General features: G+C 44.2%; 1 protein-coding gene across 1 annotated transcript in view; it reads left to right on the forward strand.

The window, feature by feature from the left end:
- LOC110505504 (ryanodine receptor 3) overlaps positions 1–13,736 on the forward strand; it is a 163,015-nt gene that overhangs the window by 84,408 nt on the left and 64,871 nt on the right. Inside the window, exons 16-27 of the mRNA XM_036962270.1 lie at positions 294–412; positions 1,890–2,023; positions 2,244–2,485; positions 2,685–2,877; positions 4,299–4,515; positions 4,744–4,848; positions 6,324–6,326; positions 8,600–8,703; positions 12,360–12,443; positions 12,616–12,775; positions 13,169–13,316; positions 13,408–13,613. Of these exons, the coding sequence (XP_036818165.1) occupies positions 294–412; positions 1,890–2,023; positions 2,244–2,485; positions 2,685–2,877; positions 4,299–4,515; positions 4,744–4,848; positions 6,324–6,326; positions 8,600–8,703; positions 12,360–12,443; positions 12,616–12,775; positions 13,169–13,316; positions 13,408–13,613 (1,715 nt within the window). The remainder of the gene's footprint in view (positions 1–293; positions 413–1,889; positions 2,024–2,243; positions 2,486–2,684; positions 2,878–4,298; positions 4,516–4,743; positions 4,849–6,323; positions 6,327–8,599; positions 8,704–12,359; positions 12,444–12,615; positions 12,776–13,168; positions 13,317–13,407; positions 13,614–13,736) is intronic.

Raw genomic sequence — 13,736 nt, forward strand, 5'->3', positions numbered from 1 at the left:
CTCCGGGCTGGAGCAGCCTACTTCTTTTTTCATTATCGATTCAATCAATCAATAAAGCTAAAGCTTTGTGTGACCTTGTCCTACCTGCATATGGTTTCAAAGGTGATGTGGAGTTGGATTGCACTGTTGTAAACCCCAGACCTGGTGTTTAGAGTCCTGGATGGCTTTAGTAATGCCTGGCCATGTATCGTCATACCCTCTTCTTGTGCTCAGGAGCATGCATTTGCGAAATGACCTTTTGTGTCTTGTTCCCTTGTCCTCGGTGGCCGTTAATTGATGATTTGCCACGGCAGGCATACTGGAGGTTCTCCACTGCATTCTAATTGAGAGCCCGGAGGCTCTAAATATCATCCAGAGAGGACACATCAAGTCCATCATCTCCCTGCTCTACAAACATGGACGCAACCACAAGGTGAGCTGAAACCGGAGGAGGAGCTGTATCAAATATATCAGCATGATCAAGTGAATATACTGGAACTACATAGTTTTTGTTTTGATACTATTCATCCATCACAAGAGCTTGACCACAGTTTCTTATAAAGCACAGTAATTCACAGATGAGCCTGCATTTTCTTTGTACACCCAGTGCTGACAGGGCTGCAGAGAGTTGATGAGTCCTTGTTGGAGCTGGGCATTTGACTGTAATGTGTATAGGCATTGTGTATCAATATGTTTACATTGAAATAAGCACTCCAGCCGGGCTGCCATCTCCTTTGTCATAAATCACAGTGGTTGTATCATTTGGCTGTAGCCGCTCATAAAGCCTCTGATAATAAAGCTCAGGTCTTGGCCTGGCTCCCTTGGCTGCCGTTCTTTGCCCATTTAATTCTTCTGCTTTGTAAAGCCAGGATGGGCCCACATGCATCAAAATGATATTACTGGATGTGGTTTCTGCTGATTAGCATCTCTCAGTAATTATGACTGGCTGCATTAAAGAGCGGCTGGACTCACCGATTCTGCATTTTTTTCTATTGCTCATTAAGAAAAACGAGATTTGAGTCTTGGGGGTGTGGTTTGATGTGGGTGTGTTATGTTTGCTTTATTGTACCCTGGAAGTTATTGTTGTTTGTCCCTCTTGAGGCAGGGTAGCAACAACATAGACAGTACCACTTCCTCAAAATAGTCATAATTAATCTAGATAAACACAAGATGCTCGTGAATTGATTCTGATTTTTGGAATATTGTCAAGTGGTAGTTGGAATGCAAGTGCACACAGTCTCAATTCTCATTTTGCCCAAAACACATGGCATACTTGAGTGATCACTATCAAGATCACCGCAGCTCTTTGTCTGTGCATGACAATTCTCTCTAGGTGTTACAAATCCGTGTTTCTGGGCAAGTGGTCATAATTGTAGTTCAAGTAAGTCGTGATGACCTCAGTTACACAAATCTTGCCAAACTCAGTTTTGGAATGTGCTGACTTTATGACCAAAATTATCCTACTTATGCTTTTAAGTCAATTTTGACACTAGAATACATGTTTCTAAATAATACCATGCCACATACTGTGGAAAACTTTCTAATAGACAAGTTGTTATTTAATAGCTAAAGGTATTGCTCTCCCTCTAATAGTAACATGGAAAAGGACTACGGATGAGTTGGTCCTGTTCTGTCTCTGTCTGTCTTTCTCCCTGCCTCTGTCTTTCTCCCTGTCTCTGTCTTTCTCTCTTTCTCTCTTGCTCTCTCTCTCTCTCTCTCTCTCTCTGCCTCTCTCTGCCTCTCTCTCTCTCTCTCTCTCTCTCTCTCTCTCTCTCTCTCTCTCTCTCTCTCTCTCTCTCTCTCTCTCTCTCTCTCTCTCTCTCTCTCTCTCTCTCTCTCTCTCTCTCTCTCTCTCTCTCTCTCTCTCTCTCTCTCTCTCTCTCTCTCTCTCTCTCTCTCTCTGCCTGCAGATTTTGGATGTGCTCTGTTCCCTGTGTGTGTGTAATGGGGTGGCAGTACGAGCCAATCAGAACCTCATCTGCGATCACCTGCTCCCCAAAAGAGATCTGCTTCTCCAGACCCGATTGGTCAATGACGTTCAAAGGTAAAAAGCCATCCCAGCCCAGTATAATTAGATTAAGGCGCTACTGGTTGTAAAGTACGAGTTATATACTTTATATACAGTATATATATTAGTGTTGGATATCCTTTTCATTGCTGTGTTTGTTTGATTGGATTGTGCAAGGTGAAGGTGCATTTAACAACATCGATCACAGTTACCGGTATGTGATTAAACCCTAATCCGTGTCTCTAATCTTTGGCAGCATGAGGCCCAACATTTACCTGGGAATGAGTGAGGGCTCGGCCCAGTATAAGAAGTGGTACTACGAGCTGATGATTGATCAGGTGGACCACTTCTTGACCAGTGACCCCTCTCACCTGCGTGTGGGCTGGGCCACCAACAAGGGTTACGCCCCTTACCCAGGTGGAGGGGAGGGTTGGGGGGGCAACGGGGTGGGGGACGACCTCTACTCTTACGGCTTCGACGGACTTCATCTCTGGTCAGGTCAGTTTTTTTCCATCTGAATCTCAAGCACATTAAGTCACCTGCTTCATAAATTATGAGAAGTCACCCAGATTGTGTCTAGACAGTGTGTGTCCTGCAGGGAAAATATCTCTGCCCACTGTGTGTGTGTGCTTTCGTGTGCAAAAGTGAGTGTGTGTCTTGCAGGTCATATTTCTGTGCTGAGACTGGTTTATTGCAGGTCGTATCTCCCGGGCGGTGGCTTCTATTAACCAACACATCCTGACCTCTGAGGATGTGGTGAGCTGTTGTCTGGACCTGGGAGCTCCCAGCATCTCCTTCAGGATCAATGGACAGCCTGTACAGGGCATGTTCGAGAACTTCAACATCGATGGACTCTTCTTCCCTGTTGTCAGCTTCTCCGCTGGCGTCAAGTATGTGTTTGTCTTACACACACACCTGTCGTTTATATGAATGAACACGTATACACACATACAGGGCCCTCTCCTCAAATTGCTTTCTATTCTCCCTCTAGTTTGCACAAAACTCCATCTAATCCTTTCCTCTATAGTTTCCTCTAAATATGAATCCTTAAGGGCTCGGCATACATCTTACTCACTTGTGTTGCCATGGCAACTTCAAATGATGTGACTGACATGTCTGAAAAATGACATTTCAAGCTCCAGGAAGCATTCCAGGATTTTATGACCGACCCTGTTTTCTACAGCAAAATGGCATTTTACTATTCTGGACCACTGTCCGAGACATGACGCTTGACAGCTCAAAATATTTCAGTTCACATCAAATTCCATAATGGTCTGCAAGCTACCCTGTATCTCAATTACCACAATAACATTTGCAGAAGCATTATACAAAATTATACAGCATTATACAAAATTAACAGGAAGTCATAATTATAGGAATTCTGTCAGCGTTATTCTGCATTTTGTCTGTCTGTATGATGCAGGCTACATCATATATTGTAAACGAACCCTGTGGGGTTTGAACATTTCCTGTCCTCTGCAGCGGGGCATGCTACGCAACGGCACACACTTGTTAATAATTGATTTGTGCACTGCACTCAGTGAGACTTGGAGTGAATGCGTCATCATCACTACTACAGCTGCTATTTCGGTTACGGCCCAGGAGGGCTTCTGAGTGGTGGGCTGAAATGTTGCATCATTCTCAAAGTGGGGTTAGTCATAGTCACTTTCTGCTCTGCCGGGCTCAGCTGGAGCTTATTTAGAGTTGACCTGGGGCTTGGTTAAAGCTAGGTTGAGGCTGGGGCTGGGATTCAGTTGGAACTGGGCTGGGGTTCAGTTGGAGCTGGTCTGGGACTGGGGTTCAGTTAGAGCTGGGCTGGGGATCGGTTAGAGCTGGTCTGGGGCTCGGTTAGAGCTGGGCTGGGCCTCGGCTAGAACTGGGTTGGGCCTGGGGTTTGGTTAGAGCTGGGCTGGGCCTCGGTTAGAGCTGGGCTGGGCCTCGATTAGAGCTGGGGTTTGGTTAGAGCTGGGCTGGGCCTCGGTTAGAGCTGGGCTGGGACTGGGGTTTGGTTAGAGCTGGGCTGGGCCTTGGTTAGAGCTGGTCTGGGGTTGGGGCTTGGTTAGAGCTGGTCTGGGGCTGGGGCTTGGTTAGAGCTGGTATGAGGGTTGGTTAGAGCTGGTCTGGAGGTTGGTTAGAGCGGGTCTAGGGCTTGGCTAGAGCTGGTGAGGGGCTAGGGTTTAGCCTCAGTGGCACTCAGTGGCTCTATGTTCTGCTCTAACTAACCCCTCCACCACTATCAACCTATCAATCACTCTCAAGCTGTCACCCACATACTGAACACACTGATTGATAAGTCCCTCTCTCTCTCTAGGGTGCGTTTCCTGATGGGCGGTCGTCATGGCGACTTCAAGTTCCTGCCTCCGTCGGGCTATGCTCCGTGTTACGAGGCCCTGCTCCCCAAGGAGAAGATGAAGGTGGAGCCGGTGAAGGAGTACAAAAGGGACATGGAGGGGGTCCGAGACCTGCTGGGGACCACACAGTTCATTTCTCAGGCCTCCTTCATACCCACCCCTGTGGAGACCAGCCAGGTAACAGGGGTATGGCTTTCAGCTCAGAACGCCTCACATTAACTGCAACATGGCTCATCTTAAACACAGTAACAGTGTTTATTCTGCATGTTTTAAAGAGGCTTGTACAGTAATACCTACAGTGTAAGTGTTTCCAAATATCCACAATGTATGATTGATGACACAGGCCTGCTGTACTGTCTACAAACAGATGCTGTTTATTTACGACACTGATTCTCTGTCTCTCAGATCGTCATGCTGCCATACCTGGAGAAGGTCCGGGACAGACTGGCTGAGAATATCCACGAGCTGTGGGCCATGAACAAGATAGAACTGGGCTGGTCTTATGGGAAGGTAGGAGACCTCTTTAACACTGATGGAGAGAATAGATTCACAGAGCACTGGCAAACTATTTTGGGCAGTCCATGTCATTGACATGCAGTGCCTCCAGAGAGTATTCAGACCCCTTAACTTTTTCCACATTTTGTTACATTACAGCCTTATTCTAAAATCGATGAAGTAAAACAAATCCTTAGCAATCTACACACAATATCCCATAATGACAAAGCAAAAACTGTCCGTTGATGCCCGAGACAGCATTGTGACAAGGCACAGATCTGGGGAAGGGTACCAAAAAAATTCTGCAGCATTGAAGGTCCCCAAGAACACAGTGGCCTCCATCATTCTCAAATAGAAGAAGTTTGGAACCAACAAGACTCTTCCTACAGAAGCCACTCCTCAGTAAAAGTCACTTGACAGCCTGCTTGGAGTTTGCCAAAAGGCACCTCAAGGACTCAGACCATCAGAAACAAGATTCTCTGGTCTGATGAAACCAAGATTGAACTCTTTGGCCTGAATGCCAAGCGTCACATCTGGAGGAAACCTGGCACCGTCCCTACTGTGAAGCATGGTGGTGGCAGCATCATGCTGTGGGGATGTTTTTCAGTGGCAGGGATTGGGAGACTAGTCAGGATCGAGGCAAAGATGAACTGAGCAAAGTACAGAGACATCCTTGATAAAAACCTGCTCCAGAGCTCTCAGGACCTCAGACTGAGGCGAAGGTTCACCTTCCAACAGGACAATGACTCTAAGCACACAGCCAAGACAACGCAGGAGTGGCTTCGGGACAAGTCTCTGAATGTCCTTGAGTGGCCCAGCCAGAGCCCGGACTTGAAGCCGATTGAACATCTCTGGAGAGACCTGAAAATAGCTGTGCAGCAAACCTCCCCATCCAACCTGACAGCGCTTGAGAGGATCTGCAGAGAAGAATGGGAGATACTCCCCAAATACAGGTGTGCCACGCTTGTAGCTTCATACCCAAGAAGACTCGAGGCTGTAATCACTGCCAAAGGTGCTTCAACAAAGTACTGAGTAAAGGGTCTGAATACAGATGTAAATGTCATATTTTAGTTTTATATATTTTTAAAAATGTTTAAATTAAATGTTTTTGCTTTGTCATTCTGGGTTTTTGTGTGTAGATTGATAAGAGGTAAAAAAACAAACAACAATTCAATTAGAATAAGGCCGTAACAAAATGTGAAAAATGTCAAAGGGTCTGAATACTTTCCGAAGGCACTGTACTTAGGAAAGACACAATACATTACCTCTAAATGGATCATCAACCAATATAAACATAAATAAACTATAAACATAAGTAAATCTCAGCTTGCAAATGTTTGTTTGTGTTAGGCCAATTGTATTGATAATTATTTGTGTGAAATGCATTAACCCTGATCTAATCTTGTAAATTCTACCAATGTTAAAGCACCAAAACAAGCCTGTACACCATTTTGCTTTCTCTTTTATAATTTGCGGTTCAAACCCAACAGAGGGTAAGTGAAGAATACTCCCGTATTTCTCCTATTGTGCTCGTCATGCCATTCATTCTAGAGACTCCATTTTTGTTTGTTTGTAGGCGAGAGACTCATATTTTCTGTGTCCTAAATCAGTCATGAATTACAATGCAATTGTTTTAGTCAAAGGCACAGAAGGACATTTTGGCCAGAAGGAAATAGGCCTCAGTGACATGTTTAGACTATAGATATTAAGATAAGAGACTAAGAGAGTTAGGTGTGTGTTTACATATGTCTTATTTCACACTTATATCAAACAAGTTCATGTGTGAATTGGGAAATGAATTTGTTGCATATCCCACTCCCCCTGAGACACTCTCAGAGAGTGGGCTCATGGCCAGTGATCTGCCATTATTGACAGCGACCCTGGTAAAATTATGGTTAAATGCCTTGCTCAAAGGCACATCTTTCACCTAATCGGCTCGGAGATTTGAACCAATGACCTTTCGGCTGCTGGCCCAACACTCCTAACCCCTAGGCTACTTGCCGCCCAACATTGTAATTCAGTTCAGAGAATTTTAGTGGACACTTTAATGATTGGAAAGACTATTTTTCTCTCTCTCTCTGTTAGTTGAATTCCAGATTATTAAACTGGATGTGAATTCATTAAGCCCTACTGTTACAAAGACTGAATGACTGTTTCTTTGTTTCATGTTAGTACATTGCCAAAATGACCTGTTGTGCCCCACTGCCCTTAAAGGTGCAGACAATCAATATCAGAAACAATATGCAACACAGCTCTTATATCTATTTTTACATAAGTGATGGATGTGTGTAGAGTAGACCACCGTAGCCCACCCTACTGAATGATTCTCTAATTCCTGCAGTCCTCCTTCCACTCTATCCCACTTCTAAACACAACTGTGACAGTGTGATTTGTCCACCCACTGGACTGCCAGCCATTCCATCAGTTCCCACATCTTAGTAGAGCCTTTGATTGATGGTGAGGAGATCTATTACGCCGGGGTCAAACTCTCTTATTCATTTAAACAGAATTCTGCACCCCTGACATAGCAGTTTGGCTTTTATCTGTTTTTTACGAGACCTCGTTAGCTTAGGCCGGGTGACATTGTCCTGGCAGTACATGGGGCAAGCTACACCAGGGAGACAATATACTAAATCTGGGCTGAACAGAACACATACCTGGACAGCGCTGTTATTCTATTCCACTCTCCGGAGAGCACAGCTTCAGTGCTGATTTTAAAGAGGTCTGAGTTTTAGTTGCTGTGGTTGCTATGGGGTACAGAGGTAGGGTATCTATATTACCTCCCTGACACACTTCACTATCGGAGGCTAGTATGGTTATAGAAAACTTGTAATAGTTTTATCAGCATGGACTATTGACGGTATAAAAATAATCTCAAACAAGCTGTGTGACATTCATACGAAGGTTAGTAAGAATAACAGCATGGACTTCTTTGTCCTCTGACAAAGCCCTATTTGAATGGACTGTAGTAGGCTGTCTGGACTGTAGTAGGCTGTCTGGACTGTAGTAGGCTTTCTGGACTGTAGTAGGCTGTAGGAAAAGTCTGTTAGGTAAAATAATTCCTGGGGAGTTCTTGTGCTATTCACAAAAGAAATGCCTGGGTTTCATGTAGCACACAAATAGCCACATCTGTACAACAACACCACTTCATGTTTTCTTGGTCAACATGGATGTAATCCTGCTTGGGCTGGAAAGAGCAGCAAGAGGGATTATTAGAGATAAAACACAGCAGTCAAGAATATACTTCTATATCTCACTTGGCTTGGTATTCAGGACTCACACCTCTCTATCTTCCAAGAAAACATGCTCCTCCTCTACATTCATAACATGTCCACTAGACTAGACCGTATTATCACTCCAGTATACCAGTAGCCCCCTGTAAGTAGACAGCATCCCCACACTCTTAGAAAAAAAGGGTTCCAAAAGTGTTTATGGGTTGTCCCCATCGGATAACCCTTTATGGTTCTAGGTAGAACCCTTTTGGGATTCATGTAGAACTCTCTGGAAAGGGTTCTACATGGAACCCAAAAGGGCTCTACCCGGAACTAAAAGTGTTCTAAGTCTTATGGGGACAGCTGAAGAACACTTTTAGATTCTAGATGGCACCCTTTTTTTCCCCTAAGAGAGTACTCCCCTGTTGATTGACAAAAACCTTGATTGTGATTTGAATTATACTCACCTTTTGGAATATTTCTTTCCCCTTTCCTCAAGACAGTTGTAATATGTACAAATACTTGTACATGAACAATTCTCATGTGTTTCACAGATAAGGGACGATAATAAGCGGCAGCACCCCTGCCTGGTGGATTTTTCCAGACTGCCCGAAACGGAAAAGAATTACAACCTGCAGATGTCAACGGAAACCTTGAAGTATGTCCTGCATTATAAGTAACTATGTTAGTTTCAGTAATGAAGAGCGAGAAATAGAAAGACAAGGAGAGATCCCGCTGGGCACACCACGTCATATTTGGTTGAGATGTTGATCAATGAGATTTCAACCTTTTTATTCAACCACTCAAAAAGGACAGCCAGACGTTTGTTGAATTCCCAATGTGCTATCACTATGCTTTCACCCATCTAAAAGCAATGGAATGGCCATGTCTGATTGTTTGTTCAGTGGTCATCTAAATGTCACAATGTCTTTCAAACGTTTTAAAGCACAACAAAGTTTAAATGGCAATAGAATGTCAGATATGTTTTATTTATACAACAGATTAATGTGCATCACTGTGCTTCATCTAATAGCACAACAAATGACCTGAATTGCAGTTGAGATTACATTAAAAGTTCATGCAAGTGATCAGATTCTGCACAGATTAAAGATCTCCACAGACCTGCAACCTTTGCATGCTATGTTGTACATGCAAAATTACTATGATTGCATAAGAAGACATTAATAGTTAGAGTAACCTCAAAATGTGACTATGGATGTGTTACTCATTTTAAGGTTGAATTGTACTGTTACATTAGTTATTAATATAGCCTTAACCTTTGGCTATATACTGATTTACAAAAGTAGTATTGAATTGTGTTTGGTTGACAATGCAACCAAAAATCAACATTTGAAGGATATGTATGTTTTGTGCCACTGACTTAGTCTGGCCTTCATTCTAGTTTGTCTACAAATGTATAATTAATATGTTGGATTCACGTCTTCATTCATTTTGGGGCGGCAGGTAGCCTAGTGGTTAGAGCGTTGGGCCAGTAACTGAAAGGTTGCTAGATCAAATCCCTGAGTTGACAAGGTAAGAATCTGTCGCTCTGCCCCTGAACAAGGCAGTTAACCCACTGTTCCTAGGCCATCATTGTAAATAAGAATTTGTTCTTAACTGACTTGCCTAGTTAAATAAAAAAAATCTAGGACTAAATCAAATCAACATTTATTTAAATTGCATTTAAAGTTTGATTTGATTTAATCATATTCTTTAACTTAGATATTTGGTTGATATGTAGAAGTGAATCCAACATATTAATTATTAACATGAAGATTACATTTGAAATCAAGCTAAGCTTGAAACCCTAGGCCTTTATGCATTGTCTGGGTTGAATTGAAACAATAGCTATTGATGACTTTGCAAATGCTATATAGGCCTAAATAGTATCATTGATGATATATAACTTATTAAGTATGGTTACATTTAATTTGCTCTGTTAAACCTTCCCTTTGGAATGACTTTGATAGCAACAGTGAATCTATTTAGTTATTAAAGGATCTTTCAATAATCATTCTCACGATAGCACATTGGTAATAGTCATTGATAAATATCAAAGCTGGGCTTGGTTAAAACGCTGGATAGGAGACCAAAGGGCTAGTTGTAGATATATTAACTCTCCAGTAGGAGGTGCTGCCCAGCCAATCATTTTTTTTCTGATAGTGACGTTGAAAATCTGACGTTGTTTCAAAGGTACAAATTTAACATATTTTATACATGGTTTGTCTATGTTGAAAATTGGATGCCATGATGGTTGAAATTTCACCCTGATGACTTTTTTCAAATCCAATGTATTTTCCACACAGATTCAATGTCACAATACGTTGGCAAATTACGTTGAAACAATGTTGATTCAACCAGTTTTTGCCCAGTGGGATATGACTAACAGAAGGTGTGGGTGAACCAGGGGCCTGTTAGGTAGTAGACTGAAGGTGTGGGTGAACCAGGGGTCAGTTAGGTAGTAAACTGAAGGTGTGGGTGAACCAGTAGTCAGTTAGGTAGTAGACTGAAGGTGTGGGTGAACCAGTAGTCAGTTAGGTAGTAGACTGAAGGTGTGGGTGAACCAGGGGTCAGTTAGGTAGTAAACTGAAGGTGTGGGTGAACCAGTAGTCAGTTAGGTAGTAGACTGAAGGTGTGGGTGAACCAGGGGTCAGTTAGGTAGTAGACTGAAGGTGTGGGTGAACCAGGGGTCAGTTAGGTAGTAGACTGAAGGTGTGGGTGAACCAGGGGTCAGTTAGGTAGTAGACTGAAGGTGTGGGTGAACCAGGGGTCAGTTAGGTAGTAGACTGAAGGTGTGGGTGAACCAGTAGTCAGTTAGGTAGTAGACTGAAGGTGTGGGTGAACCAGGGGTCAGTTAGGTAGTAAACTGAAGGTGTGGGTGAACCAGTAGTCAGTTAGGTAGTAGACTGAAGGTGTGGGTGAACCAGGGGTCAGTTAGGTAGTAGACTGAAGGTGTGGGTGAACCAGGGGTCAGTTAGGTAGTAGACTGAAGGTGTGGGTGAACCAGTAGTCAGTTAGGTAGTAGACTGAAGGTGTGGGTGAACCAGGGGTCAGTTAGGTAGTAGACTGAAGGTGTGGGTGAACCAGGGGTCAGTTAGGTAGTAGACTGAAGGTGTGGGTGAACCAGGGGTCAGTTAGGTAGTAGACTGAAGGTGTGGGTGAACCAGGGGTCAGTTAGGTAGTAGACTGAAGGTGTGGGTGAACCAGGGGTCAGTTAGGTAGTAGACTGAAGGTGTGGGTGAACCAGGGGTCAGTTAGGTAGTAGACTGAAGGTGTGGGTGAACCAGTAGTCAGTTAGGTAGTAGACTGAAGGTGTGGGTGAACCAGGGGTCAGTTAGGTAGTAGACTGAAGGTGTGGGTGAACCAGGGGTCAGTTAGGTAGTAGACTGAAGGTGTGGGTGAACCAGGGGTCAGTTAGGTAGTAGACTGAAGGTGTGGGTGAACCAGGGGTCAGTTAGGTAGTAGACTGAAGGTGTGGGTGAACCAGGGGTCAGTTAGGTAGTAGACTGAAGGTGTGGGTGAACCAGGGGTCAGTTAGGTAGTAGACTGAAGGTGTGGGTGAACCAGGGGTCAGTTAGGTAGTAAACTGAAGGTGTGGGTGAACCAGGGGTCAGTTAGGTAGTAAACTGAAGGTGTGGGTGAACCAGGGGTCAGTTAGGTAGTAGACTGAAGGTGCTCTCGTGCTGGACTCTCAGCAACTGAAACACCCCCAGTGTTCCTGACATCACCCCCCTGTCACCGTAGGACATCTGCTAATGATCCACACTGACAGCCCACACCCAGACACTGAGAAACACAAAATAAAGTTTCATGAGACAGAGAAGTGTGTGTGTGTGTGTGTGTGTGTGTGATTAGAGAGAGAGAAAGTCTGGTTTGTTTAACGTTCATCTACAGTGACGCTGACACAACAGAGACAGACAGCCTGGGCCCCTAAAGAGCAGCCCTGCTATTCTGCCATCACACCACATCTCTCATTTGTCCTCTTACAATGACAAAGCAATGAGATTTTACTGATACAAGTGTGAATAACTCTTTCTTAACAAGTCCTTAAGGTGATTATATGGTTTCATAATGGACCGGGACATGCACAATTAAACAATACAATGCTCTCTGTGTATGCTCATGCTGGTTCATGTGCCACTCTGCTTGATGTAGGAGTGCAAAAACCTACCAAACCTAGTATAATAACATTATGCCTGCTGATTATAGTATTTAGTTAGTGTGCAGGCAATGTGAGTCACCCTCTTAGAGAGATCATCTTGTGTAGACAGGTCTTATCCCCAGGATGGAGATTGTTTATCTGTCTCTTCACAGGACTCTGCTGGCATTAGGATGCCATGTTGTCCAGGTCAACGCCAACGCTGAAGAGGACCTAAAGAAGATCAAACTCCCAAAGAAGTAAGAGTCTACTAGACGTTTGAATACACAGATCAGCAAGAACCTAATACATGATTTACCAACTTTTCGAGATTCCTATGTTCTGGATAGGCTAGCATAATGTAAGAAAAATCATGACAAATACTGTTTTGTCTAGGTAGTTAGACATTCTAATGATTCGTCTTGTTTTAAGCTACATGATGTCGAATGGTTACAAGCCCACGCCACTAGAGCTGTCTGACGTGAAGCTGACCCCAGGCCAGGAACTTCTGGTGGATAAACTGGCGGAGAACGCCCACAACGTGTGGGCCAAGGACAGGGTCAAACAAGGATGGACCTATGGCATTCTGCAGGTAAAGCACACAGTCTTCTGTGTTATGTCTGTGAAAGCACTGCAGGTTTTGACCAAAGCTCACATACAGTAAACACACGGAAGGCTTTATAACTTTGGACAAAAGAAGGACCCTCTCTCTATGTAAGAGCAGCAAGCTCAAAAGCAATACTGCTAAATGTAACACTACCTCCTGCAGAGGGATGAATGACACCAAAAGGATACACAGAATATAAGTATAGCGCCGGAGTAATAATGTCAAACGCCCAATGAACTACTCAATGACCCTTATAGATTGGCAGCCCAGTCGTGACAAACACTGGCCTATAGCGGGTCCATGGAGCTGGCTAAGTATCAGCACGATGATGAGTGGTGTGCGTGGGATTCTGACTGTGCCCATCTGTGCTCAATGCAGGATGTGAAGAGCAAGCGGAACCCTCGCCTGGTGCCATATTCTTTATTAGACGAGCGCACTAAGAAGTCCAACAGGGACAGCCTCCGTGAGGCCATCCGCACTCTGATTGGATACGGATACAATATCGAACCTCCAGATCAGGAGGGCGGTAAGTTATCTTTACCACACGAAGCCATGTTGACATACACAGAACAGTACAACACTTCCTGTGTTGATACTGTGGCTGTCTTCCCACCCAGCAGGCCATGTGGTGGACAGACTGAGCATCGACAAGATCCGTTTCTTCCGTGTGGAAAGGACGTACGCGGTGATGACGGGGAAGTGGTACTTTGAGTTTGACGTGGTGACAGGGGGAGACATGCGTGTGGGCTGGGCCAGACCTGGATGTAAGCCTGATGTAGAGCTGGGCACTGATGAGCTGGCCTTTGTCTTCGACGGATACAAGGTGAGCCCTCAACTCTATTCTACATGCCTATAGCGTTATAATCAAGGCACACGGCGAGACCCAGATGCAGACACAGGAGGCAGGTGGTTGGAGTCTTACAATGTTTAATAATCCAAAGGGGTA

Source organism: Oncorhynchus mykiss, chromosome 25 (genome assembly GCF_013265735.2).
Source record: "Oncorhynchus mykiss isolate Arlee chromosome 25, USDA_OmykA_1.1, whole genome shotgun sequence".
NCBI classification, from domain to species: Eukaryota; Metazoa; Chordata; class Actinopteri; order Salmoniformes; family Salmonidae; genus Oncorhynchus; species Oncorhynchus mykiss.